The sequence below is a fragment of the Gymnogyps californianus genome, chromosome 8 (assembly GCF_018139145.2).
Source record: "Gymnogyps californianus isolate 813 chromosome 8, ASM1813914v2, whole genome shotgun sequence".
Taxonomy (NCBI): domain Eukaryota; kingdom Metazoa; phylum Chordata; class Aves; order Accipitriformes; family Cathartidae; genus Gymnogyps; species Gymnogyps californianus.
Window position 1 is genome coordinate 10,918,040 of NC_059478.1, and position 27,026 is coordinate 10,945,065.

Below are 27,026 nucleotides of genomic sequence, written 5' to 3' on the forward strand. Positions count from 1 at the left end.
TGCAGCACTTAGTGTCAAAGTGAAATTGCATCTGCGTAAGCCAGGACTCCATTTGTCCAGCACAAACTGTATCTCTTCTGAATAGAGATCTCTACATCATCTTAACACTATATACTACGTAATGATATACTATAACACTATATTTATATTACATATAAATGTAACATTTACAAAATGTTTTACACTCATGTTAACTTTGCAATGCCTGTGTTGTGTTATGGCACCTTAGTGTAAATGAGAATTCCTGTTTTCAGAGTCCATATTTTAATCATGTTGCCACCAAGTTAGGCAGAGTTTACAGCTGTGTATCAAATATCTAAATGATATTCAAATAAGCTTCTAGTATGTATTATGATTGAAATGAAAACAGCACACTGATGCTTTGAAAATGTCTACCGTTATGTACAAGCTATTTGGAAAAATCTGAATCAACTCTAAATCCTAGTGCTATATGACAAAACAAATGAAGCTAAAAACTTTCTACAGGCTGAAGTGTTTTTCTGCAATACATGTACAAAATGCTTAGGTTTTTAAGTATTCAGGAAGAATGAGAGGTTGCAGGAAGTTGCGGTATTTTTATGTATTATTTATTTGAAATAGATGATCTTACAAATTTATATGCTGTTTTCACAGCCGGAGTGGCTTTGGTCATTGCTGTGTTGATCAATGCACCGCCTTTCTGAAATGTACAAAAAATGTATTTTAGTAACATTTTAACACAAGTCAAACATTAAGACAACAGCAAGGAAAAATAAACAGTGTGCTGCAAAGAAGTAACAATCTTCCTTTTAAATCGGTAAGAATAACCACAGCTGTGTTTCCTCTCCAACCTGCTGTCTGCAGCTACCCAAGGGTTACAGTACGTCGTTATCATAGCTGACACATTTATCAATGCATTCTAACAGAATGATGTATTTTCATTCTTCATTCACTGCTACCATTTCAAAGTCAATTCAGAAGTTATGGCTATTTTTCATGTGTTCCTATCCTATTTATTATGCAACTTAAAAATACTTTGACCTGACAGAAAGAACTATCTCATTTAATCACACAAGAATTCTCTTAATCTGAAATAATATATTTTACTAATCCTGCAGAATAACAAGGTTATACCAAAGGTCTTCTGCTAGCCAAACTGCACAAATCCATACTAACAAAATTCTTATTTACTAGAAGTGATAAACTTCACATCAAATTGTGCTGTCACACCTAATTCACAGTTATAGAATGCAACATGATACAGAAAGCAGTGAAATCCCTTGCTATACAGACAGAAAAACTTTGTGTGTTTTGGCATTTGTTTTGTGTATGGGACTTTTTTTTTTTTTTAAATCTTCAAGAGAAAACCCACAAAATTATTGCATATACCATAGACATGTTATTTATTATAGAATGTACTTATATTTTCCTTGCAAATGAACAAACTTTTACCATTACATATATGTAAGGAAAAGGACAAAGATTTAAAGAACAGGACGGCCAGTATAATTACTTAACCAAGTTTATACCTTCACTGTATGCATCCACTGCTGATAAGATCTTGAATTTCCTGAAATAGAAATGCAAAATGTAACACAATCAAACATACATTCAACATTTTAAATGTTTCAACCCTCCTCACAATCTGCACAAAAAATTCCCTTAGAGGATTATTCATTAATTTCATTCTTCCCAGATAGACAAGGAATGTAAAGATAAGAATATGTGTACACTAAGAAAAAAACCTAGGTATCTCTTATTTCATGTTTTCTATTTTCTTTCTAAAAGCATATCTTTTCACCACACAGAGTTTTTAATTCCAATTGAGGTAGAAAGATAAATTAAAAGTACGATAAGGTAACACTGCTAAAAAGTCTAAAAAGAAAAACACCAACTCGAAGGAAAGAATAATATATAATGAACTGCATTCAAGCATAATGATCCCACTGGGCAAACTTTTAAGTACAAAAATGACATGGACTGCAAATGGTACCATCCCAAGGAAAAAGAACGAGAGAAAAGTCTAAGGATTACGGCACAACTATATACTCCTGTGCAGGAAAAATCCTTTTAAATTATTAACTGTATTACTTTCTTTCGCAAAGGAAAAACCTCTAAAAGGCAAGTGAGAGCTACTGGCTTCTGTAGGACTGCTGAGAACTATCGTGCCACTAAGCTGGCCATGAAGGACAGGGTTAAATTCTACTGAGCACTTGATGAAGAAATGAATACTGTTTCCCAAAGGTGCTTCAGCTCAACACCAAAGATTGGGTCCCTCACCCCTGAGAAAGTTTTAGAGTACATCAGTCACTTGAATACTCCGGTACTGTCAGCTGTTACTAACCTCAGAGAAGACATTCACGTTGACAAGAATGCTGAAGTTTCAAACAGAGAGTTTATCCATTTTGAAAGGACCGTACTGACACACCCTTGATGTTACAGGCTTTTAACAGGAGTTCTCAAAACTTCTTAAGCTTTGCAATAATCAATTAACTAAGGCCTGGGTGGAATTATTGCATTGGCTAGTGGAAAGCCAAAACATTCTCCTAGAACATGGCTAAGAACTAACTGGATCATTGTAAAAGGTATTCCCAAGTTTCTCAATGAGGTGAAAAAAATGAGCTGTTTATACTCATATCAGGCACTTGCACCCATTCCACTGAATTCTATACAAGCAATTTTGAGACAGTCAAACTCTCAGGAATGATGGCACAAGGGAAAGCAATGCTGGCTTAGAAAGGAGAGAAGCTGGTGATCATTATGATCCTATCTCCAGTAAGAACGTCATAGAGCAACCTAAAGCAAAAATGACTCATTTTTTACTTCTTCAATGTGGCTCCCTGGAACTACCAGAGAAGGTAGCATGCAAATAACATGTAATAAGGTGAAATTTAACAACTGCTAGTGTGTTAATGAAATTTCAATGAACCATAAGTACTTTCTCTAACATGAGATTTCATAACTTCAAACTCTCATCAATAATATTCACATATCATCTGGTTTGTGGTGTCCTTAACAGTGACTCCTTCCACATCTGACTTTCTCTGTCACAGCCTATGACTTAAGCAATTACTAGACAGTAAAAGATCACAGAAAATCACCAAGAAGTTTAACTGTCTTCTAGTTGTGTAGAGAGACCTCAGGGAAGGCAATAAAGAGAACAGATAAATACTCAGCTGCAGAAAAGGCCGTGTTAACACTGCATACCCTCAGCTAGAGTTGAACCTCCTGAAACTCTAGCAAGAAAATGCTGACTACTTAAAATAAATTATTGTTAAAAAAAGAGGTTCAAAGGTTTTCACTTTTTCAGTTTTCCTTATACTACCACCACCGATATTAGACCAACTCAAAAAAAATGACTGCTGTAGTAAAATTCATGTGATTACAAATTACTTTAATGGATATATTCTACAAGAAATCCAAGTGCTAAGCCAATCAATCATCACTATTCTTGTATTGAAAGTTACATAAAACTCTTGAGAACTAATACTGCCACAGAATAATACATGTAACAGAAAACAAAATTTTAAGTATAAAGTGTAAACTGTAATGAAGATGGCTGACAAACTTCTTTTCACATATAGTCACAGGGAAATAAGTTTTGACCACTTTATGGCGGGGGGAGGGGGGTGGAAATCACAAAAACAATGAAATCTAAGCCTTATTCTCCAATTTCCAGTTTAATTTTCTATGCTGGTTTAGTTATGCTCACATATGTGGAAAAATGCAAATTAAAAAAGAGATTAAAGAAACACTTTCCATTTGATATAGTAATTTTAAAATTATACTCTCTATAGCTAAGAATATGTTCATCTGTCCTTTTAACAGTTTGTAGCTTACACTAACTTTCTGTGACTTTCCTGAAGGCTGGGTTTCACTTGTTTTTTTAAAACCTTGGGCTTCCTGATAAAGTTGATGGGAGTTAACTCTGCAAAGAGATCATAGTTCTACCCCATTAGCGTCACAAAATGTCACCTTCAATTGCATACATATTGTTAGCCCTGCACTTCATAACGATAATGAGACAGCAGTTATGTAAATACTGAATATGTGCCCTAAGCAATTTGTCCACCGCCTGGCAATATACAGCTTGTCTGACTTGAAAAGTACGCACGCACTGCAATCTAACCAAGAACTGCTAGCAAAGCTGAGCATTCCCTCCTGAGCAGAGCCAGGTGAGACGTGGTTCACAGGCTGCCAGAGCGCAGCCAAGAAACAAGCTTTATCTAACTTCTGTTGCAGTTTTATTGGAGCCTCCTGACCCCCTAACTGCAGTCAGCAAACGAACTCCGAATACTGACATCACCTATCTGAATAATGGATGCTCAATGCCTAAAATCTGTTTACAGAGCAGCATAAGTTACCCTAAAAAGGCAGAAAAGAAGTAAATCTTTGTACAACTAACCACACTGTAATCAAGAAAAAAAATCCACAAATTATGTGCTAGATCATAGCACAAGACACAGAAGGCAGGAGAAGGCAGTGAAAATCTTGAACAAAAGGATTTATGTACTCTGAGTATAAAAAAAGGTATTTTGCGGAAGGTGAAGATGGCTCTGCACCACTTCATGATTTCTCCGTGGGGGCCAAATCCTCTTCTCTACACATGTCCGTTTAAGGGCAGTCTTGCAAAGGAAGACCACCTAAAGCTGCCATATGCAACTCAGTGGATTTGCTCAAATCACATAACCTCCATTTACTGAGGAAGCTTCTATACTACTTTCAAGACTGACCATAAAATAGTATTTGTGCTGTGTCATGCATATTTCGATAGCATCTATGATACCTCAAATAACAACAGAGCTGTACTAAATGTTTAACAGGAAACCATTCAATAATCTTGTAATAATCAGGAACGGATTCAGCACACACTCTTCTATATGGGTTAACTTTGTAAGTTAGCTAATGTGAAAAGTGTTATAACAATTGTCAATAAACATAACTGAGGGAAACAACACAAGGAATAATATTTTTGTTTATGAAGAAGGTAAACTTCCATTGTCCCTTCTCAGATGATATATAAACGTTACAAATTTTTCCCTCTTTTTTAGAGTAACACATTTGCTGCAGAAAGCAAATTTCTCTAAAAGTTCAGGAAATCATTCTGACTTCTGCACAGCAGAAATAATTAGATGTGAAAAAAAGAAGTGTTTAAGGAAAACATAACTATCTAGAAAAAGTTCAGCAGCACAAATTTCAAAATTATTTTAAAAATACAGTTTACACAGCATGTATCATATTATATAAATGTGCAGTTAAAAATGTAAATAATATAGTGATATTTCACCCTCTACTAAAATCTAGGTGTTATTTTACTGGATTAAACCAACATATCTTCATTTAATATACTGATATAACTAGATACATAATAGTATGTGTCCCAGCAGTGATTTGTTAAAGGCTAAAACCTTTCCAAGAATGAATGGAAACAATGGAGCAGTAACAAGATTAATGACTTCTAAAATTTACAGGACATCATGAGGACATCATCACGTTGAACAGCTCCCAAAGAAGAAGCGTCAATGAGTACACTCAAATTAATTCTGTACCTCCACAAAAGCCTCCTGCTGTGATTTCTTCTTCAAAAACATCAGAGAATCCTCTTCCAGCATTTAATTTTGATAGCCGACCATCAATAAACTGGTGGGGGGGGGGGGGAAAGAAAGAGAGTCACACTTTGTTGGCCCTTCTATTGCTTTACAGTGTTATAATTTTAAGTGTGTACATTATAATGGAATATGTATGTTCAAGACAACGTACAGCTTAAGGATAACATACTGCTTTTAGATGGATTTTGCAAGAGCAGTTGCAACTATGAGCAGCAGCAATGTCAGAGTAAATTATCTATATTATGCAAAACTTACAAATTTTTATTCAGAAATATTTTAAATGTTTTTCAAGCTTTTCTTGCTTTTCTAATGGCATGAAAATCTATTAATTAATTTCCTTACAGATGGTAACTTTGGATTTGTAATCATAATCATATAAAGGTCACCGAGACATTCGCTGATGTTCTGTTGTGAAATCGTAACTTTACTTCGTATCATCAACAAAACAACATAAACAAACCTCCCTATGGTATCCCTTTCTGGGTATGCATCAATGGGTCCAAAGTAGAACTTGCTGTACACAAAAAGTACCTTTAGAACAACTGGAAATATTTCACCACACCCAGTCCAAAGAAACAATAGGCTACGATGTCTCCTTGAGGTCCATTAAAAGCATGTGTGTTCCACAAGAAACATGACCCTGTATGGACAGTACGTGAAGGGAAATTGTAGCAGAACCATCCAGTGAAACAGCAGAGGAAGGCTGTGGCTTGGCTTCAGAAACGGTGGTAGCAGCAGGTTGGATTTGACTGGCAACGTGCAACCTGACTCGAAGGACGTTTCATTTAACTGCATGGGAGTGTGACACAAAGTGCCAAAACAAAGTGAGGCATAATGCCAAGGCAGACCCCTAAGATCCTCTCCACCTGACTGAGCACAGTTCAGGGTTCACACCACTGTATTTATAAGTTCTAACACGTTTGCCCTTTTTGGCTTTTTTAACCACTAACACTTATTTAGGTGCATCTACAGATGCATATTGCAACAGTTGTCCTTATGCAGACGTTACAACTGCATGAGCATGTGGATTTGCATCTACAGATAAATGTATATACAAAGACTGAAATGATACAAATATGTCAGAAAAAGTCAAAATAAGATAATTAATGATTAAACCTCTCAGAAGGAATGAATACATTCTTTTTAAGAATTACCGGGCTTCAAAGAAGTACAATGAGCACATTCTTAGAGGTTTAAAATTCTTTCAAGAAGCAACCCCTCCCTTTTTGTTTTGAAAAGGCTACCTCAAGTCTGAGAGATAAAGTGAGAAAGCATTTTTCCAATTATACACGGTTCATCTTCTAGCAAGAATTATGAGTTATTCGCTGGTACTAAACAATATACAGGAACTAACCAAAATTAATTATTTGCCTATATCATATTTTACCACAGATTATCCAAACAGTGTCAGTGACAATCTGATGCCTGTCAATGAACAGACTAGTGATAGGAAACAAATTACTTCCTCAGAGTACAAAAATTCCAGCAGCAAGAATAAGGCAAGCACAAAGATAACCATTTCTTTCTCTTTCTTGTCTAAATTCCTTTTTATTTTTTCATTTTACTCCAAGTTGGCTTTTTTCCAAATAGGTTGGTTCACGGTCAGACCACTATGGGATCACTGGATTATTTCACAGTAAGAAAAAGAGATAAGAGCATCTTTAGCTACTGCTGGGGGAAAAAAAAACAAACCCAAACAACTTCCCACTCCCATCCCCAGCCTTTGAACTGTAAGACGTTATCTCTTTTGGGAAAGTTATGAATTCATTCCATACTATAAACTAACATAAGATTTATGGACATACTCATCATTTGGTAAAATTCTATCAACAGAAGACTGAGACACTGACTGAATTTTAGTTTTTAGAGGATCACTCCAACTCAGTACTTAATGTAAATACTGACAAACAGAACTGTTAGCAAAAAGATATTGGATAAATTATTGAAAGGAAATTATAAGTGTTAGTAGTGGTAGCAGTAGTAATTATTTTTGAGTAATTTACTGTTAATGGTTGCACTTAAATTGCTACATGAAAAGAACAGCACGTGGAATTACACATACACTTTATGGTTTTCTCCCATTTTTCAAACCCGTACTCTCTTGAAAAATCTGGGCCTGCTATTTCAAGAAATGCGTTCACTTTGAGATCCAGAGAGCCAATGGTTGACTACCACTTTCAATGAAAAACTAGTAATTCCAGTGCTACTCTTGGATTTTAAGCTGACTAAAGACAGAACGACCATAATCCTTAAATAATTTTGAATTCTAAAAACAAACTATAGACTACATTCACTTCAGAAGATCTTGTTGCACAAGGGGTGGTGATAAAGGGTGGGGCGTGGGGGAGGAGGGATGATGTTTGTGAGCTAAACCCAATCATTTATTTAGGCAGGAGTAAAAATTCCAAGTCAATTCACCCATTATTAAAAACAAAACATTAGTAGAAGCAAAGAAAACATCATAAATGTGATTTCCACACAATAACAGCTCAGTAGCTTGCAAGAAGAGAGCTCAACTCAAAGCTTGTAAATGAAGTTTGAAATTTCTAATAATTTTCAGAGACTTATGACTCTTCAAGTCCTAATCCTGCATTCATTATTTATTTTTCTAGTTAGCACTTCCCATCATTTTAGGAACAAATCCTAATAAATGTTGCAGATTACATTACTTATACAATTACATTATTTAACGAGATAGTCTAGCATTAGGCTTCATGCTAGTTCTAAGACTGAATTAATATTTTCCCTGGACACTCATCAGAACTATTTGACATGTAAGATGCAATTATTAATTGCTTATGTTTGCAGCTTGAAATAAAGATTAGCTACCTTCCATGTTACCCTAACTAAAGGGGAGCCTTTCTAAGGCTCAGAAAAAGCTAACAAATAGATAGTATACATAATAGTACAAACATCAAAGATGTGGAAAAAAAACAGTGAGAAAAGTAGTAACATAAGTATACAGTCTAAGAGAGCAAACATTTAATCTGAAGAAAAACTGTCATATACAGAATATTAAATCAGGAAATAAGAATATTTAATATATAAATAACAGTTATTTTCTTTTTAAGAAAAATATTTTTTATATGATTAAATATCCTACTGGTTTAAGAATAACGATAACCAGGGGTTTTAAAATTAAATGTATTCAGGGCAGAAGACAGCTTTAGAAAACTAAAGCCAGCAAATTGCAGCAAATTGAACTTCACATGTCCCTATAGCTGTCATCCGTATCAGGGTATTTATCATAAATTACTTCTATGAATTCCTGGAAAATGTATGTTTTGCATAAACAGTTTGGTGTATTCTGTTTCAGAGCAATATGAACAGTCCTTTCAACTTACAAAAATGTGAAGCCATCAACCTGATGTAAAAGACACATCCATAACTTACAAGTCCAAGAGAATGGTTTGATGCTAAAAGATAATCTAGGCATGGTCCCTGCCAAAAATATCCTGTCTCAATTTTCAGTAAAGACTATGATGCCAAGTGTTAATGAAAATGAGATACAGTAATGGACATTATAATACCTGAGGAATAAAACTCGAGTTAAAAAAACCCCTAGATTCACCTCTGTTACACGATTCTAAAGAAACCAGCACATATATCTGGAAGTAAAAAAGTTTTTATGAGTCTATCAAGGTAAAGGAAACACAGCTGAAGTGAAGAATAACAGTAACATTACTTAAAAAACAAAGGCTGTGATAAGCGCTGGTCTGTCAGTTTGCCCTTAACAATTTGATGAGGCTTACACACAGATTTTGGGGGGAAAAATGGTAAATGAGTAAATGGAAAGATATAACATATGAGTTATCAAAACCCTGGTTCTTGCAGATTCTTTGACAATTAATTTTCTAGATAAAGGAAAGGCAATTTAGCTATACCACAACTTCCAAAATTAAAAGAGTGGTTAAATTAGAGGAATTAACATCTTTTAATGTAGGAGAGAGGGGGACAAGATTAAAAACCTACAAAGGAAAAAGGACAGAGGAAGAATTTTATAAAATGGCACAAATAAAGCTTACTTGACAGTTATGGCAAAAAAGGGTGCATTTAAAGTACCTACTTTCTGCTTGGTCTAGGTTTAAGACTGCTTCTAAGAACTATTTTCTGCTTAAAAGATTTTCCAGAACAGAATAAAATACATTTTAGTCTTTTTGAACACAAACAACTTTGGAAACAGCTCATTTGTCAGTGGGCAAAACTGGAGAAGATGCAGCTGGGCTGAGGATTAGCTGAAAAAGTACGAGTAACTTTCACAATAGAAACTAGAGGAATGAAAAAAACCTACTACTACTATTAAACCACATACATTATCAAAATTGTTACTATTTCCTAAACCTCTAAAATATATTATTTCCTTTAGTTGAAATAAAATTAAAACAAGCTATAAACAAACTTTAAATTGATTCTGTTTAATTGAACACATATTAAAATGTAATAGGTAAGTACAGAGCCACACCGACAAGCCCATTCATTTCAGTGGAGTTAAACCTTTTTCTTACAGCTGAAGAGCTTGCTTTAGTAGTAGTAGTGTGACAACAATTTAGAAACATTGCTTGTAGGCAGCTTTCTATTAAGAAAGTTTCGTGCTAGCTTATCGCACTGAGATACGCAAAATGTAAACAACACTGTTTACTCCATTACTTCTTTCCATTTCAATCATATGTGCTGGATACTTCAAAAGGTTTCAGATTTCGTCTTTATTATTTTATATTTTTATTTACATTTTGTTATTGTATAAAATAAAACACAGTAAAATTAAAGGAGGCCAATTCTATGATCAGTATTTCCTTAACTTTTACACAATTAGGAGAAACATATTTTCACAGGACTTCTACAAACTATCATCCTTGCATAAATCTTTACTTTAGACACTAGCCTCTGATTAACACCAAATGTTTTTTGAAAATTAGAAGATTCTACGTATAATGGATTTCTCTTATCTACCATGGTATATCTTCAAAGTAGTCTACTAGATTATTTAAACATGAACTCCCATGCCTCAATCATTCCAGCTATTTGCAGGCAAATATATACTTCTATGAACCTTCTGATTTCATTCAGATTTTCCTTGATTTTCCTAAAAATCTAGTAATAAGTTTCTTACCACCCTTTTGATGCAATGGGGTCATGTGATGAAAAGGGAGAAAAAAAAGAGAGTTACAGAATAAAAACAAAGAAAAAAAGTCATTTCAAAGACTGTAATAAAACTATTACTGAGCTGTGCCAGACATTCAATAATTTGCTCTCTCTTAGTTCAAAATCTGCATTAACAGATCAGCTAGAATGTTCTTCTGGCCACCCCTATGGCTCAGGTTTGTAACATTCTCTGCGTGCATACTTCAAAAAGCCTAGCAATGAAAGCTGCAATTACAGTATGAATCCAGTTTTTAAATAAAACGCCACTGAAGTCCAATTTAAGTAAGCACTATGTTGTTTAGGTTCTTTGGTCATGAGCCAAGAGAGCTGAAAATGAAGTTCAACCATCAAGCTGGGAGATCCATGATTTTTCTTGTTTAGATGAGCTGCTGACTGGCTCTGAAGAGGTGCTGCACTGGCTCTGCGCCCTGGGGTTATTTTTTTGTTGAGTTTCCCCACCACCACCACTCTTTTTAACTACAACTGAAGATTTAAAAATATAACAAAACTGGGATGACTGTCTGTACACAAAGTACTTGTACTTACATTTTATCCCAGAGTTTCATAAGCTGACAGAAAGGAAAATGTATTTAAACATGGATATGTTTTAAGAGAAAATATGGGTCATTTACCCTCTCATACCTGTTTAAACAGTTGAAGATTAACAGCAGTTTCCAGGAACTGCTTAGTAGTACTGGAACGATGCTTCACAAAACTATTCTCACAGAAAGTTATAGGCTCCCCCTAAAAAATTTAAACAGAAAAAGTTAGATGGTAACTAAAGTATACAAATATGCTGATTTATTTAAAATTCTCCATTACAAATTTATTTCTTAATAGTCAATACATACAAATATTCCCTTTCAAGCAATCTTGATAAATATGCATCCAATTAAATAGACGTAGACAACAACCAAAAAAGCCCAAAATCTTCATACAAGATTTAAATAGTTCTCAAAATACATGTTGCAATGAACCTCTGGTTTATGAAGTCAGTCTACAAAATACGCATTGCAAGGAAAAAGTAAAGTGGTTTACATTTGGTTCATGTTACCTTTATAGCACTCTTTGTTAAAAATTTCAAGGAAGCGGTTCAAATTTTGAGGAAGAGCAGGTCCACTGCTTCAAATAATTTAACATGCATTATTGTTCAGGATTACTCTGATTCCCTGGCCTGCTAAACCAGCAATACTAGTAAACCAAAACTCTAATTCAGTCCAAAAATATGTATATGCACGAAATTATTTTTATATTTATTCTACCAAAACATGAGAAGATTGATAAATACGCTGCTGATATAACAGGAAATTATTGAAATACACATCTATTTTATTTTTACACAAAACAAAAGCTACAAACTTTTTGGAACATTGTTATGGAGAAAGTCTGAACAGATGAGACTAACATTTAATACAATAAAATGTATTTCCCCAACATGGGAAAAGCGCATAGCCTATAGTTACCAAAAACCCTATACCAAAACACTTTGATGATGAAAGAAGATAAACAAGTATTCATTGAAAATGAAGTGTTTGTTGAAAAAATTATTACTGAAAACAGCACTCATTTAAAAATAAAAGATGCTAATAAGATTATTTATAAACTATCAAATTGACTCCTATGTTATTCCCTAATTTCATTTAAAATTTGATAATCTTCAGTGTGCACAGACCACTTGTCCTGGTTTCCACTGGGATGGAGTTAATTTTCTTCTTAGTAGCTGGTACAGTGTGCTTTGGAGTGAGAGAATAATGTTGATAACACGCTGATGTTTTAGTTGTTGCTAAGTAGCGCTTATCCTAAGTTAAGGACTTTTCAGTTTCCCATGCTCTGCCAGCAAGCAGGTGTGCAAGAAGCTGGGAGGGAGCAGAGCCAGGACAGCTGACCCGAACTAGCCAAAGGGGTATTCCATACCATGGAACGTCATGCCCAGTATATAAACTGGGGGCAGTTGGCCAGGAGGGGCGGATCACTGCTCGGGCATTGGTCAGCGGGTGGTGAGCAATTGCATTGTGCATCACTTGTCTTTTCTTGGGTTTTATTTCTTTTTTTCTTTTTTTTTTGTTATATTCCTTTTAATTACTACTATTATTATATATTTTTATTACTGTTATTATTTTATTTTACTTTAGTTATTAAACTGTTCTTATCTCAACCCACAAGTTCTACTTTTTTTTTCGACTCTCCTCCCCATCCCACTGGGAGGCGGCAGGAGTGAGCGAGCGGCTGTGTGGTACTTAGTTGCTGGCTGGGGTTAAACCATGACACCGCTGGACATTTCTGATGAGCATTCTCTCCAATTCTGTTAGTCTTGTCAATACTTTGTGATAAATACTTGAAGCTGTTCAACATAACTGGATGAACAATAGGTACATTACAAAGTTTGTGTAGCGATCAAGGTACATGAACTGATTTCATCATAAAGCCAAAAGGCCTCTCATCCAAGTTTACAAAACCAAAATAATTACCAGGTTAGAAACAATTACCAAAGGTCTCAAAGACAGAAAATTTAGGATCCAACAAAATGCCACACCATACCATAGAATATTTTACTACCCACAAGCTACATATACAGTGCAGTCCCGCAACAGAATAAAAGACACCCCAGCCATTCGAAAGAAAAAAGATCAAAGACAGCTGCTATACTGGGCTTCACAACTCCAACTGTTAGCCACTTTAAAGACAAATTTATTCATGCCCATGATCACCGCAGCTTTCTGCTCCTAAGCCTGTTTAACCGCACATGCTACTTCATGCATTTTCCATCATTCTGGCTGACTGTGCAGTTATGTGCTTCCAGAATATCACAAAGCGTTTTCTGCATGTGACCTAGGTAAGTTTGGTGGAGTAGCTCTGCATCATTTTCAACTGCTCTTTACATCTTGCACTTTGTTTTTAAATGGTTCAAGTATGATCCAAGGAAAAGTTGCAGTAAAAACACTGTGATGTCATTTTAAAATCCTATTCCTATACTATCAAAAGCTTCCCTCTTTTTAAGTCTCTCTCTTAAGAGGTCCAATCCTACTCAGCAAAGTACTTAAGTTCATGTTTAACTTGTTTTTAAATTTTACATCCTTACTTCTTTATGGAACCTCTGATTTCAGAAAAGAAATCTCACTGGAAGAGCTAGAAGCTATACCTTTACCTAATGTAATCCTTCCCCTTTCACAGGGTAGCTGGAATGCTGTGGTATGCAAACCCATCTCACTACAATACGTAGCACTGTGTCGATCAAGTCCCAGGAGAAGCACCCAAGTTACTCCATCTACTACTTATCCCAAGATAACTGGTGCACACTGTACACATGCAGGACACGCTGGGTCTGCCAAATAGCTTGAAATGTTTGTGGTACTTTAAATAGCACTGCCGTCCTGACCCACTTTGCATTAGCTATTCTTGAGCTTCTAAAGACTCTTGTCTTAAGAAGATGACCCCAAGCTACTTAGCAAATTCAAAGTGCATCAAAACAAATGGAATAGTCTCCAGTGAGACATGGTGGTACAAGACATAGTGTTCCTGAGGGCAGACTCTCTTCTCAGTTCTGCCGTTCTTCCAAAAAATTTCAAGGCAGCAAATTATAACAACTCCTTATTTTTTTACATACATATATATGTATATATACATATATATATATATATAGTTGTTGTTGTTACATAAAGAAATGATTTCTGGAAATACAGAGGCTTTGTGGGAGTGCAGACCTGAATAGATGATGGCTCATGACCTACTACGAAACATTAAATTTAGCACCAAAGAAAGAAAACAGTATTTTCAAAATATACTATTTAGAAAAATAAAAACTAAGCTATGCCTCCACTGCCACTTTCCCAATTGCCTTGGGAAAGATGAAAGAGAAAAAGGAGAGGTTATCTCCCAGCAGAAGAGAAAACAGGCATGCTTGCTCTCCCTTTCACATCAGCCCAGGAAGAGAGAGCAGTCAGATAGTTTTACTTGATGGCACTTGTCCCGCCCAAGCCATGTAACAGAATGCCAGGAAACGGTCGTTCAACACACATTTTTAGTGCATGGCTGTAATATTTTCCCAAATACTTTCCTTTAATCGCTGGATGCTTCAGATACTTAGTAAGCACTCATGCATTGGTGCATCTGTTCCCTTATCAGTACAGTTCGGAGGCAGAATAACCAAAGCTATTCCTTAGCTGCCAATTTATTTAGATCTATAAAGAGTTCACATCCAAAAGTCATCTATGTTGTTTGAACCTACCGATAGCAAGGTTGCTTTAAAAATTTGAGTAGATTTAAAGCTCCTACCTGTTCAGCACATGAAAATGAGAAGATCTGTTAAAACCTGTAGAAATTCCACACTGAAGTTTTCTCAGGGTATCTGCTGTAACTTTACTGAAATTGCATTAAATAATACAATTAACTCCTAGCTCTTTTATTTGTTCAAGGCTCTGAACAACAAAATTGTTTTCCAAATAAATTTTTTACAAATCTTCAAGATTATTACTGTAAACATGAAGTCTTTTGAAGTGCTATTTAAAAAATAAATTATTGAATCAATATTAAAAAAAATAGCTCTAGAAGTTTTCATACATAAAGCTTATAACATTCTCGTTTCTGCAAATACAACCGGGTACCTTTAGAAATTGAGTTTTGGAGGAATGCTCCACTGATACTTAACTACTAGACCATCAAATGGCCCCTGTCATATTGATCTACAATGTACTTTCAAAACAAGTTCGATCAAAACCCAGTGGGGACACTATACTGAAAAGTAGACAGCTAATACTCAGACCAAACAATCTATGCCCAAACAAGATATCTGTCCTTTTAACAACAGTTGCTATAGAATTTTCTTCCCCTTTCATAGCTTGCCACACACAGCAGGAATTTCTTACTCTAAGCTACATACACATTTTAAGCAAGCTATTTATACAGACCTCAATGGAATGTGAAAACAGTGAGCTAAAACAGTGTGATCATTTTAAAGGGAAAAATAATCTAGATTAGAAGGTATGTTTGTGCTTTCTAAATCTAATGATATTTAACTTGAACAAGAAGTACAAACATTTTAATTTTTTTATTTCAGAAAACATTCATATTGCCGTAGTATGAGATGACTCATACCAACTATTTGTACTATTGCTATAACCGTTTCATATGGTAGCTCTCGCTTATTACATGAAGAGTATAAGGTAGGTAGGTATGGCCATAGCTTCTTCGGTTTTGTATAATATATTAAAATAAAAAAAAAAAACCAACAAAAAACAAACCACCAAAATTTTAAACACTATTTTGGTTTTGATATTAAAATTCCTCTGCTTAAAATCAAGGAAGTACAAAGCCGAAATTTCATCTGCTGTCATGACATTCAGAGATAAAGGTCAGGGGATAACTGAGTATGACCTATGATTCTACTCAGGAAGGTGCCATTTAAAATTACAAATGAATTTCTGCAAAATTTGCTAATTTCTTGCAATCTACCCAAAAAAAGATTCAGATGTGCTGATATTTCTTATAGTCACAATTAAACCCTACAACAACTCCTATTAATACAATATCTATATTCAATAAAGGACTACTACGGTCCTTAAGACAAATTAAACAATATGGCTTTCAACATGTAAAATAAAATTCTTACGGAAGTCACAACTAACAGATATTACACAAGGTGGTTCTGGATTTAAACACCAACTATGTTCTGGCATTTCATTACTCTCTCTCTGTTTCTGTACTCTGCTGTACTTTTTATGCCTAACTCTTGGGGGAAAGGTAAACAAGTCAACGTCCATTTCAAGAGATACCTGTCCTCAAAAGGTTTCATTTTGAAACTCAATTACAAGCAATCATTACTTATGCATTCTCAAGTAATTCAGGTGCATTCTGAATCTTAAAACACCTTTTTTTTTCCTAATATAACACTTATTTGTATTATTTTGATTTATTGCATATTGAATACAATACCTGCATCTGTTGGAAAGCCGATGTCACTACTTAAAATAGTGTCAATATTGGCCCAAAGCACTCCAGTTAGCATTCAATTAAAGTGAAGTCTGACAGGTTGTGCTATCTTCAAGCTGGAAGTTATCTTGGAACCCCTGGCATGCTGATGAGACCATGAACTCCTACTGCTGAGCATTCCAGGGCAAGCCATTAGCCTTTGCTCTTAATTTCTTAATTCCTGATGAGTGATGTTACAACCATCATAACTTAAACCAAAGCTATCCTGGGTTTATTTCTTTTGTTTTAACATCAAGAGCTTTGAGGACTTTTTCCCCAAAAGAGGTGATTTTTTTCAGTGACTTCATCTTTTGTTAGCTAATTCTTGAAGAAAAACCAATTTTTCAAAGGTAGAAAATAAGTTACTATTGCTTATATTCCATAACCTTTTAATAGATGTGTCATAAAGTAAGAAGATTGGTACATTTGAAATACAATTGAAAGGCATTTGACTTGCCATGATGAATTATCTTTTTTTAAAAATAAAAAATTAAAATATTGTACCTGTATTTCCTCCTGATGTTTGCTGCTTAGGAGCAAACAACTTTTCTGCTTTGCTTTTTTTCCTGATGATGTTAAAATTAATCTCTATCATGGTAAATACTTTTATACTCATTATTTTTCCGCTCCTTCCTCATTCTCTTATCTACCTCTCCCTCTCTAGACACAGATTGGGAATATTGCCTGTTTAAGAATTCTTTACATCATATAGTGTTTTATTAACTGACCATATGGTATATGATTAATGGAAAAAATTCTTTGCTTTCATCTGCAAGGTTTGCACAAGTCCATGTGTAAGGCCCGTTCTCCCTAGCCATCAGAGAGTTGTGAAAATGTTTGATTGGTGTGGCTCGTCTGATATAAGGAAGAATGCCTAAAAATTACCCATGAAGAACGTGTAAAGTAAAATAGCTAGAAAAAACACAACGTTGCACATACATTGATTGACAAAATGACGCAAACTGTACAGTTGTAATCTTTGCATCTAATTCCCACCTATGCATGCAATTCTGAAACATGGAACGTGCAATATTATTCCATGATAAATTCCCAAATGCTGGACTACCTGAAGAAAATAAGAGCAACAAAAGGTTCAAGGCTAGGTTGTGACCACCCAAAGTAAACATAATTTGGATTTGTATATGCTTTTACATGATGTAAGAAGCACTTATCTAACAACACTGATCACTGCAATGTCTCAGCACGGTTAGACTCTTGTGATCAAAACTGTTTGTGATCACTGATGTAGATCGTGCAATGGCTCACGCTGCAGCTGCTAGCTGGGTGAGTACAACCATGCACTGATCATTTGCCTTTCTACAGTCCAGGGCTCCTTAGAGCAAAACACTTTGAATGGCCTCACTGCCACTGCTGGAGACCCCTCCAAAGTCCACGCACATTCCCCTGTCAGAGCATCTCACCCAACGTCTCAAAATGGATTGCAGCCCTCTACGTGAATGAGACCGTATTCAAAAACATTATAATTCACCATTCCACTGATGACATTTTGTTCTGGATTATTTTTCGGTCATTTATCAAATGACAGCGAAGCAATTTTTTCAATCATCCCCACCTACCATGCATGAACTGGATTCCTTCTGGATTAAACTAAAGCAGAAAATGAGCTGCAGCTAGTCATGGGTATTCACTATTCAACATCAGACTAAAATAAGAAGCACAATAAAGGTAGAAATGCACACTGTGTGGAGGTCAGGTTCTTAGCACCAACTGTACTGTTTTGCTCTACAGATCCACTCCTATTATGCAATATTTGCTAATGTAAAGTGTAGCATATTACAAAAATACTTTTGGCACTTATATCAATTTGACCGATTTCTTTGATTCAGTAGCGTGATTAAATCAGAAAAAACCAACTATTTCCACTTTTCCTGGAAACATTTACTGGATTAAGTTTTTTATTATCATTTATTACACAAAGAAATATTATCACCTTTATCTATTACACGTCATATTTCCTGTCTGTATTACAGTAGTCAAGTTTTCCATATGGTCTTTTGGAGTCCCATGAACTCCTTTCAAGACCCCTGAAGCTTCCTATTTTCCCTTTCACCAATCATTTTTTTTCAATAATTGCTAGACGTTTGTTCAAGACATATTGCTATACCGAGGAGAATCTGTCCTATGCTGAAAACAAACAGTTGCACAGAATGAGCGTTCAGTGTGATGAACAGCGTTTGGAGTGAAGAGAAGTGTTGGATGAGTATAGACACTATTAAAGCTGTTCTTTACTACAAAGTGAATACTAATGACATTTTTTTCATGTTTCAAGTTAAAATCATACAGAACACACAGTTGCAAGGAAAACAGTTCACTTAAACATATTTTTCAACTTACAAGCAATCGATAACTATCCAAATACATTATTTTATTTTTCATCAGGATATTTGCCATCCCAAAAATGGTACTCCAAAACCTCTCAGTTCTTGATTCTGAAAATATGACAAGCTTATTTATAGCAAAAGTATTTCGAATCTATATAGAAAATATTTTCATTTAAGTATACCCTCTACAAATTTTCTACATGAATACTACTTGAGCTCCTGAAAGAATGTAAATAAAGTCCATAACTGTGGTTTAGATTTTCTTATTAGATCTAGCACCACAGACTCCAAAACAAAGTGTAGTATTTTCTTTGCAATAACAGTTCACAAGTTTTGAGACTCCTGACAAATGGTCCTAATATAGTCAAATGTGATTTGTTTTTTTGAACTTCCCAATTCGCAATGCATGAAACTGAGTTCAAAAGGCACACGTAAAATGAGCTGAACAATCATGGGACAACTCCTCTTAGTTTCTACTAATCCAGAGCAAATTCAGCTTCTAATAAATCTTTCTATCACAGCAAAAATTCTGTAAAATACTAAATTAATTAAAACTATGCTCAAAATAAACACATTATGTTTATTTTATTAGTTAAAACACAGCTCAAAATAAGTTACACTTTTTTTTTTTTTAAATACACTTTGTCTTTGGACAAGTTGATGTCAATCCAAGGCATGCTGGTATTTGCCAGCAGACTTCTGCCTGTTAAGATACTCTGAAATAACGTATCTTTAAAAAAAACCATCAGGCCACAATGGTTTCATAAATATCTTCTCTTATATGCAATCAGTGGAGCCAAAAAAAAAAAAAAAAAAAAAACCCAAACCCAAAAACCAAAACCCACAAAAGAAAATAATGCAGAAAGAAAGACTGCAAAGGTCACTTTGACAAATGTTTGCCAGTTGAAATGATGCGTAGTGCACTACTTCCAATACAGTGCAAATGTAGATATCTCAGATATGCCAACAGAAAAACTGAAATAAAATGGAAATCAGTTAAAAGGAGAGGTCATTTCAACAGAGATGCTAATCAGAATGCTAAGAACTTGCACATTCAGTTCAACAAACTTACCAAAACAAAAGACTGACTGGAGCCTATTTCTGGTCAGAACAGAGGTAAGGACATCAACCAGACTGACATAATTCTGTTTGCATATATCAAATGTAGATTAAGACACTTTTTGACTTAACAGCTCTTACTGCAAGATGCCATGAGTTGACACAGACCAGTGTCCTCACCTTTAGACTAAAAGACAAATTAGATAACCCCTCCTGAAGCAACATCAGGTAATGCCACTATGGAATAAATGACAACTATCTGTTTTGTTGAAATTATCTGTTTTAATGAAACTAGTACTGTGTTGAACTCTAGCGATTTTGAAAACAGGTACAGTCATTTCAATATAACACACAAACTGGCTTTCCATATCACAAGAAAACTATAATGACTGCTAAACACAATTATTTGAACTAAACCCTTAAACATTACTTCATTTCTGCATGGGTTACTTTTCATCTCAATAACAATGGCTGTCAGTGGCACAGACAGCTAGCGTGTAAAAGGCTCGTGGCAAAACAGACTACCTGTAAAAGAACCATGTGGGCAGAAGGAAGACTGTACCATACTCTATTTTAATGTTTCCTCCAGGAAAAGGCCTCATCTGGAATTAATAACTATCCTATCCATTTCCGTCAAGGAATACCACATAGTTCCTTACCCAACAACAGAATACACTGCCCTCCTCACCCTCGAACAAACATCCACTCATGTACCCACACACCCACTAGTTTTACAAACTTGACATCTCAAGCGAGGATGATTTTCTCCTATCAAATCTCAGTATTTATCTGAATCCATCAGACCACCAAACATCATACCCTCGGAATCTGATTCAGCCAACGTCATCTCAATGCATTTTATCAAATGGAACTACTATCAGTAGTTTGCAAATATCTAAAAAGTAGTTTGCAAATATCAAAAAAAGAACCTGGACTGACAGATGAAATGAATCTCTAAGTTGTTTCTGATAAATGATTTTCTCTCTAATAGGCTCAATATGTGCCACCCTCATAAATCAGAAAGGATGAAAGTCCTAACACATTAATCTACTGAGTACCAGCAAAACGTCAGAAATACGAATTCTGAAGTTCTGATGGGATGAAATGGGTTTTCATTTCTCCTAACTTCTCAGTGGAATCAAGATAAGTGCATAATAGAAGGGATGCATGTTTGACTCATATCTGGCTTCTGCTAGGAAATTAAAAGCCTCTGGCCTCAAACACAGCAAAGTCTCTAGACCGGTACAGTGAAAAATGATGGAGTCTGAAAGGCACAGTCTCTTCAGTTCTTCACCACATTAAATCAGGTGAGCTGTGTGTAAGTAGTTTCATTAATACAATCTGATTTTATACTAAGTAAATTATAAAAGTGATACAAATAAGAAAATAGCTGACTTTGGATGAGCATTTATTTTTCAGTACAACTCACTGTCAGGAGGTGGTAGTGTCTTCTAAATTGCCAATGTATCCTTAGCATAAAGTAAGATTTAAAACATTTTCTTTGAAGTGTTCAGACTGGGATAAAACATTTCATATTTTGCTTGCAGAGAATGAGACCGTGCTCTTATAAATTAAGGAAAAAAGAAGTAAAGAAGAAGCCTTACTGGTTTGTATCTTAGTGCATCTCTGTAGGATCCAAACAGTGCTGCCTGTGCCCGAAGAAAGGCCTTGGCTACTCCATCACCCGTAGCTGTAGACTGCTTTTTCAGTTTATTTTTCAAGGCCGAGACCTGCATGACAGAGTGGAACAGTTAAATTAACACCTCAGAAATTGGTACAGCGAGGTATGAACCCAATCAGCAGGCAAACCATGGTGTCTACAGGTCAGCCAAAAATTCATCCTCCTCCTTGATAGCTTATCTTTTTAACTGCGAAGAGCACCTGCTGGTCTGTTAATTGAAATGAAAGCAGGGGATGATGGTAGAGTGCTAATGCAAATTGGTTTATGCTCTCTTTTTTTCCCAAGGCCTCTTGACATAAATAAGCTTAATTATTTTACAGTAAAATGCATGTGAGCCACTTTTCTGCAGATTTTTTTTTTCTCAGTCGTAACATGTACCTACTTGTTTTGAATGAAGACAGTTGGATATTTTTTATTTATGCTATGAAGGCTTATTTTTAAGGACTCTTAATGGTCACTTACTATTCAGTTTCAGGGGTTTTTGTTTTTTTGGTTTTTGGTTTTGTTTGTTTTTTAAGTCAAATTACTGTCTTACATCGTTTCTCATGCACCATGGAAGTAGCTGCTACCACTGTCAAACAGCTGAGAAAAGTTTGTGTAAATTCCGTGCTACATTGCCTTTAGAATTGTCCTTGAAGACAAAACATGTGAAAGGGAAAAAAATAACAACACGTAGGAAGCACCTGTAGTTTAAAAAAAAAAAAAAAAGGAAAAAAAATTATTTTAGTGCTTGACTTTTTTTTTAAGGAGGTCTGTCTTTTTTTACTTGGCAAATGGCAATCACTGATTATATAGAACTAGAAAAAAAAAAGAGAAATTTTAATTTAGATGACCCTGACCTGGAGATACTTTGGAGAAAAATCATATAAATCTGGAATTATTACAGTATTCCTTAAAGATATGTGGAATTACACCCAGTTCTAGTCTATACTCTCCTAATTTTCATCGTAAGGGACATCTGGAGAAGTAAGTCAACTCCAATTACGTTGAATACATGTTTCTACATCCCTTTGTATTGCAAAATACCCAATAAAGCAATATTTCAGTCGCTAAATACTACACAAAGTAACAGAGTTACTTTTTAAACAGAAAATTATAAACACAAACTATCACCAGAACAGCTTTCATTCTTTTAGAAATACATGCAAGAATGAGTACCTCTTTGTTTCTTTATGCAAGCAGTCCTGACTGCTCTTGTAGATGATGATTGTAATTGAAGTGTCAACCTAATTAACAACTAAACTTTGAATAATGCTAATGAGAACTGAACATGGCATCAGAGAAAAGACCAGCTCTACAGGTGATAAACCTTCACAGTAGTGACATTTTCCAGTGTAAAGTCACAGTTACTGTGATCTGATCAAAGACAGAGACCCCCATTGGGTCCAATTATAACTATAGTTTTGAAAAAAAAATTATTGAGTTATGATGTTCATAATCTATGCAGAAAGGCCTTTACAGTATAGGTCTTTTCCCCATAGCTGTGATCTTTTCAATTTATATCCAAGCTCCATAGATCTAGATAAAAGTTTAGAGCCTGATTCGTTTAGCCCATGGAAAGCATACACCAAGGCTCATTTATGTTTTTTCCTTACACCTCAAAAGAAAAAAAAAGAACAAGTCTGAGTACAAAAACCGTGTCTTGGTTTTGGGGTTTTTTTTGTTCTGTACTGTATGATTAAATTTATTAAAAATAAGGTTTATTTAATTCCAGGGGAAATAAATGTACATATCCTTTGTATAAGGGAAATCTGCCCATCAACGGTAGCTCAGTTTCACTAAAACAAAAGCAGTAACATGAGGTCAAAAAAAGAACTCTCAACCTTAAAATGTTGTCTCTGTCACGACGGACAGAGCATCTTCTAAATATAAGGGATGGAAAAGGTAGAAAATGCTCTACGTTCTTTTAAATCTACATTCTTCTAAATTGTACCTTGTGAGTTTGGGGAAATTATGGCAGGCAATAAGACAGGGTAAGAGAAGAAAGGAGGTAAAGATGATGTAGAGCAGAGGAATTATAGGACAAAGTCAGGGATGTGAAGGAAAATGGTATTTTCTGATTTTCTCAGTTCTGACAGACCCTATGTACCCTAATGTAAATCGATAAACAGGATGCTTTAGGCAAAAACACGTTAAAAAGAACAACAGAAAGCAATAAATCTCCCGCTTCACTGCAGTATTGGTACACTATTATTTCAACAATATTAAGAACATCCCAATGGGCTGGCAGTTTGGAGGTGGGTTCTCCAGCACAAAAATGTGCAAGTCAGATGCACATTTCTGTGCTGCCATTCTGGAGGGAGTTCGAGCCTAACAAAGGCTATGCCGGAGTTCCAAGACAGTTCCTCCAACTTCTGCTTCTCTCAGGAGGCAATGCTAAAAGGCAGGAAGAGCTCTATTAGATCATTCTGCAGAAGTACTAGGAGCGCAGTGCTCTTAAGAAAAAGCCTGCAAATCTAATGTGGGCCACAACCCTGATTTCCCAATCGTCATAACTGGAATCTTGTCTGAAGCACGCCTGAAGCACCCTTGAGACCTGCCTAGGTTTCCTTCAAGCTGAGGTCAGCAAACATGCATGCAGAGAGAGGCAAGCAAACATGCATGCAGAGAGACAGTGCTTTCTCAGGGCTTATCCCACCACCAAGTGATGACAAATCCAAGCTGAGCATTTGGGTAGGTTGCTGGCAAATTCTCCCAGTTCCACAGTTTAATCAAAGATAGAGTGATAAAGTAGTGATAAAGTAGTTATTACAGTCAGTACAGTAGGTATAGACAAGAGACAGTGCTTTGAACTACTTAGAAGGACTTGGTGCACAGCAGGATTGTGATTGCTCATGATTTGTGAACCTAAAGCCAAGGAAGTGAGACACCCCTTTGGGTGACATCATTAATAGCTCTTAAAATTTCAAAGAAAATACACAGTTCTGGCACCAAGCCAAAAAATACCAAGCAGCATCTTCATCAAAATCTTTTCCTCAGATATGCTTTAATCCATCTACCTATCTATGACTAAGAATGCCAAACTTTTTTTCTCCCCTTCTTTGTATGTCTTAAGCAGAAATAGCCTTTTACAAAGTTTAAAAATAAAGAACTGCAAACAAACAAACCACAGGGGTTAGAATGCTGTTAAAATTTATTTCTGGAAGACACTAGTGATCCGTTTCAGAAATGGTATTATTAATTTACACTAGAAGCAAACTGTTTTTATCTTCTCCTAGCAACGGCTTCTTATAGGAAGGTGACTTCATTGGACTGCTAAACACTACCAATTGAAGAGCAATCAGAGCTTCAGGAAGGTTTAAATCAATAGACTAGTTTTTCAGAGATTTAGAAAGTCACGAGATGGATGTGTGATTTTGCTTTCATATGTAATTAAGTGTACCTAAAATGTAGAAACATATTGTGTTGGTCATTAAAACAAAAAGCGTCGTTTTTTTAAAATAGTCACTCTATGTCCTTTCTAAGATTCCTAAAATATAACTATCTGATCAGAAACAAAGCATGACTGATTTCTCAATATCCATGTGAGTAGAAGAATAGAACTGCACATGAAGTTACAAAATAAATTAATAAAATCATGTAACTATTAATCAAATCCTTTGCTGCTGCAAAAACTTAAGCACGCGTATAAATTTAAGCACATATAGTAGTATTCAAAACGTTTGTTGCCTGAGGAATGCAGAACCATGCACTGGGGTTCCCAATGACTACCAGATCTCTGAAAAAAAGATATCCAGGTATTTCTCTGGTATCAGTGACAGCTGTTACGCTTCAAACTATTTTTTGGTGTTCCCCATCAGATCACATCACTATAAAAGTAAGCCCACTCTCAACAGCGAGAAAGTGAGAGAAGATGGCAGAGAAGAGAAACAAAACAAAAACCTTACAACAAAATGGAATCTGATATGATTTAAATCAATATTGTTAACGAAAAGGCTTCTACATATTTGATATTATCTACACACACAAGATTTAGGCATCTCAGACAGCCCTCCAGTATTTAATCACAAATACTCATTTAGATGAAACCAACTACTTAAAAGCAAATGTTTTCAAAACTAGTTGTACTTTTCAATCCCACGTTCTAGCTTCTAAAACTATATCGAGGTTCAACAGAATGTCAACTCTAAGAATTTATTCAAAATAAATAGTTGTCTCATAACATTGCAAACACTGCTGACTGCTCTGAGTTTCTAAAATATATTAGTAATATTTTTGGCTATTTTCTGATGGGAAAATATAGTAAATTATTATATTTAAATTGTACAAAAAAAATCTTTTTAGTTGCATTGTTACACGTTGACCATAACTTCTTTATAATACTATTAATCATTGTATTTTCAGAAATAACTTGCACTCCCAGCAATTGTTTTATAGGGTAACTTTAATTTTCTACATGAATTACAGCCTACTTCTCAAATGCTACTTTTAGAACAGTAATGTTCATATGCCCAATTTATGGCATTAAAATCCTGTGACTTTAGGAATCTCAAAACAAAACTCTAAAAAATCCGTTTAGACTCTGTATTGCATCATAGTGTGTAGGCACCACACACTACAAAAGTTACGCATCTTTCAACAGCTCTGTAGATTTTACGGTTAACAATATTTAACGACCACAGAAGATGCTAAAAACCTCTAAAGCCTATTGTTTTCTGAAGATCACATTTATAAAAGTTTTGCTTAGTCTATGGAGAAGTCAGTAAGACCTCGTTGCTAAAGGTGATGCCCTCAATTCTCCAAGCTTTTTTTGAAAGTGTTCAAATTTGAGCAAAGGAGTAGTGTTTTTGTCAGAGTTAACCATAAGCATGTATTGGAGGATCAGGCCCAAAGTTTATAAATTTGTTTCTATGGTCTCCGCTAATTTATATACATCACAAATGTTCTTTTTCTAACATTTTATATTATTAACGTGGTGATCTAAGTATTACTGTATTAGGAAATTTACTCCCACAGAGGCAGCTACTTGTTTTCATTTTTTTTAATTAAAAAATAATAGACAAATTCACAGTGAAATGATGAAATTTTAAAACAAGTGTTCTTGTCAGAAGAGAGGAAAAAGAGGGTTTTTCCCCCCTCTAAGAAAACAAAGGATTCCTGGAAGTCTTGCACTGATTTATTTTTCCAATTTTAAATACCTTAGGAGTAGCGGAACTGCTACTGGCATGGTAGTATTTCTAACAGTCAATAAATCTAAAATATTATGTGTGAATATTGGAATGAAGCCATTAAGAAGATTACAGCATGCAA

The 27,026-nt window shown here is 35.2% G+C and overlaps 1 protein-coding gene across 2 annotated transcripts in view; it reads right to left on the minus strand.

Moving 5' to 3' along the window:
• The window catches only part of DENND1B (DENN domain containing 1B), a 165,864-nt gene that overhangs the window by 20,673 nt on the left and 118,165 nt on the right, over nt 1-27,026 (minus strand). For both annotated transcript variants that reach the window (XM_050901330.1, XM_050901331.1), the window contains exons 14-18: nt 21,700-21,825; nt 11,373-11,474; nt 5,529-5,619; nt 1,509-1,549; nt 611-679 (exon numbers count right to left, since the gene is read on the minus strand). In XM_050901330.1, the coding sequence (XP_050757287.1) occupies nt 611-679; nt 1,509-1,549; nt 5,529-5,619; nt 11,373-11,474; nt 21,700-21,825 (429 nt within the window). The remainder of the gene's footprint in view (nt 1-610; nt 680-1,508; nt 1,550-5,528; nt 5,620-11,372; nt 11,475-21,699; nt 21,826-27,026) is intronic.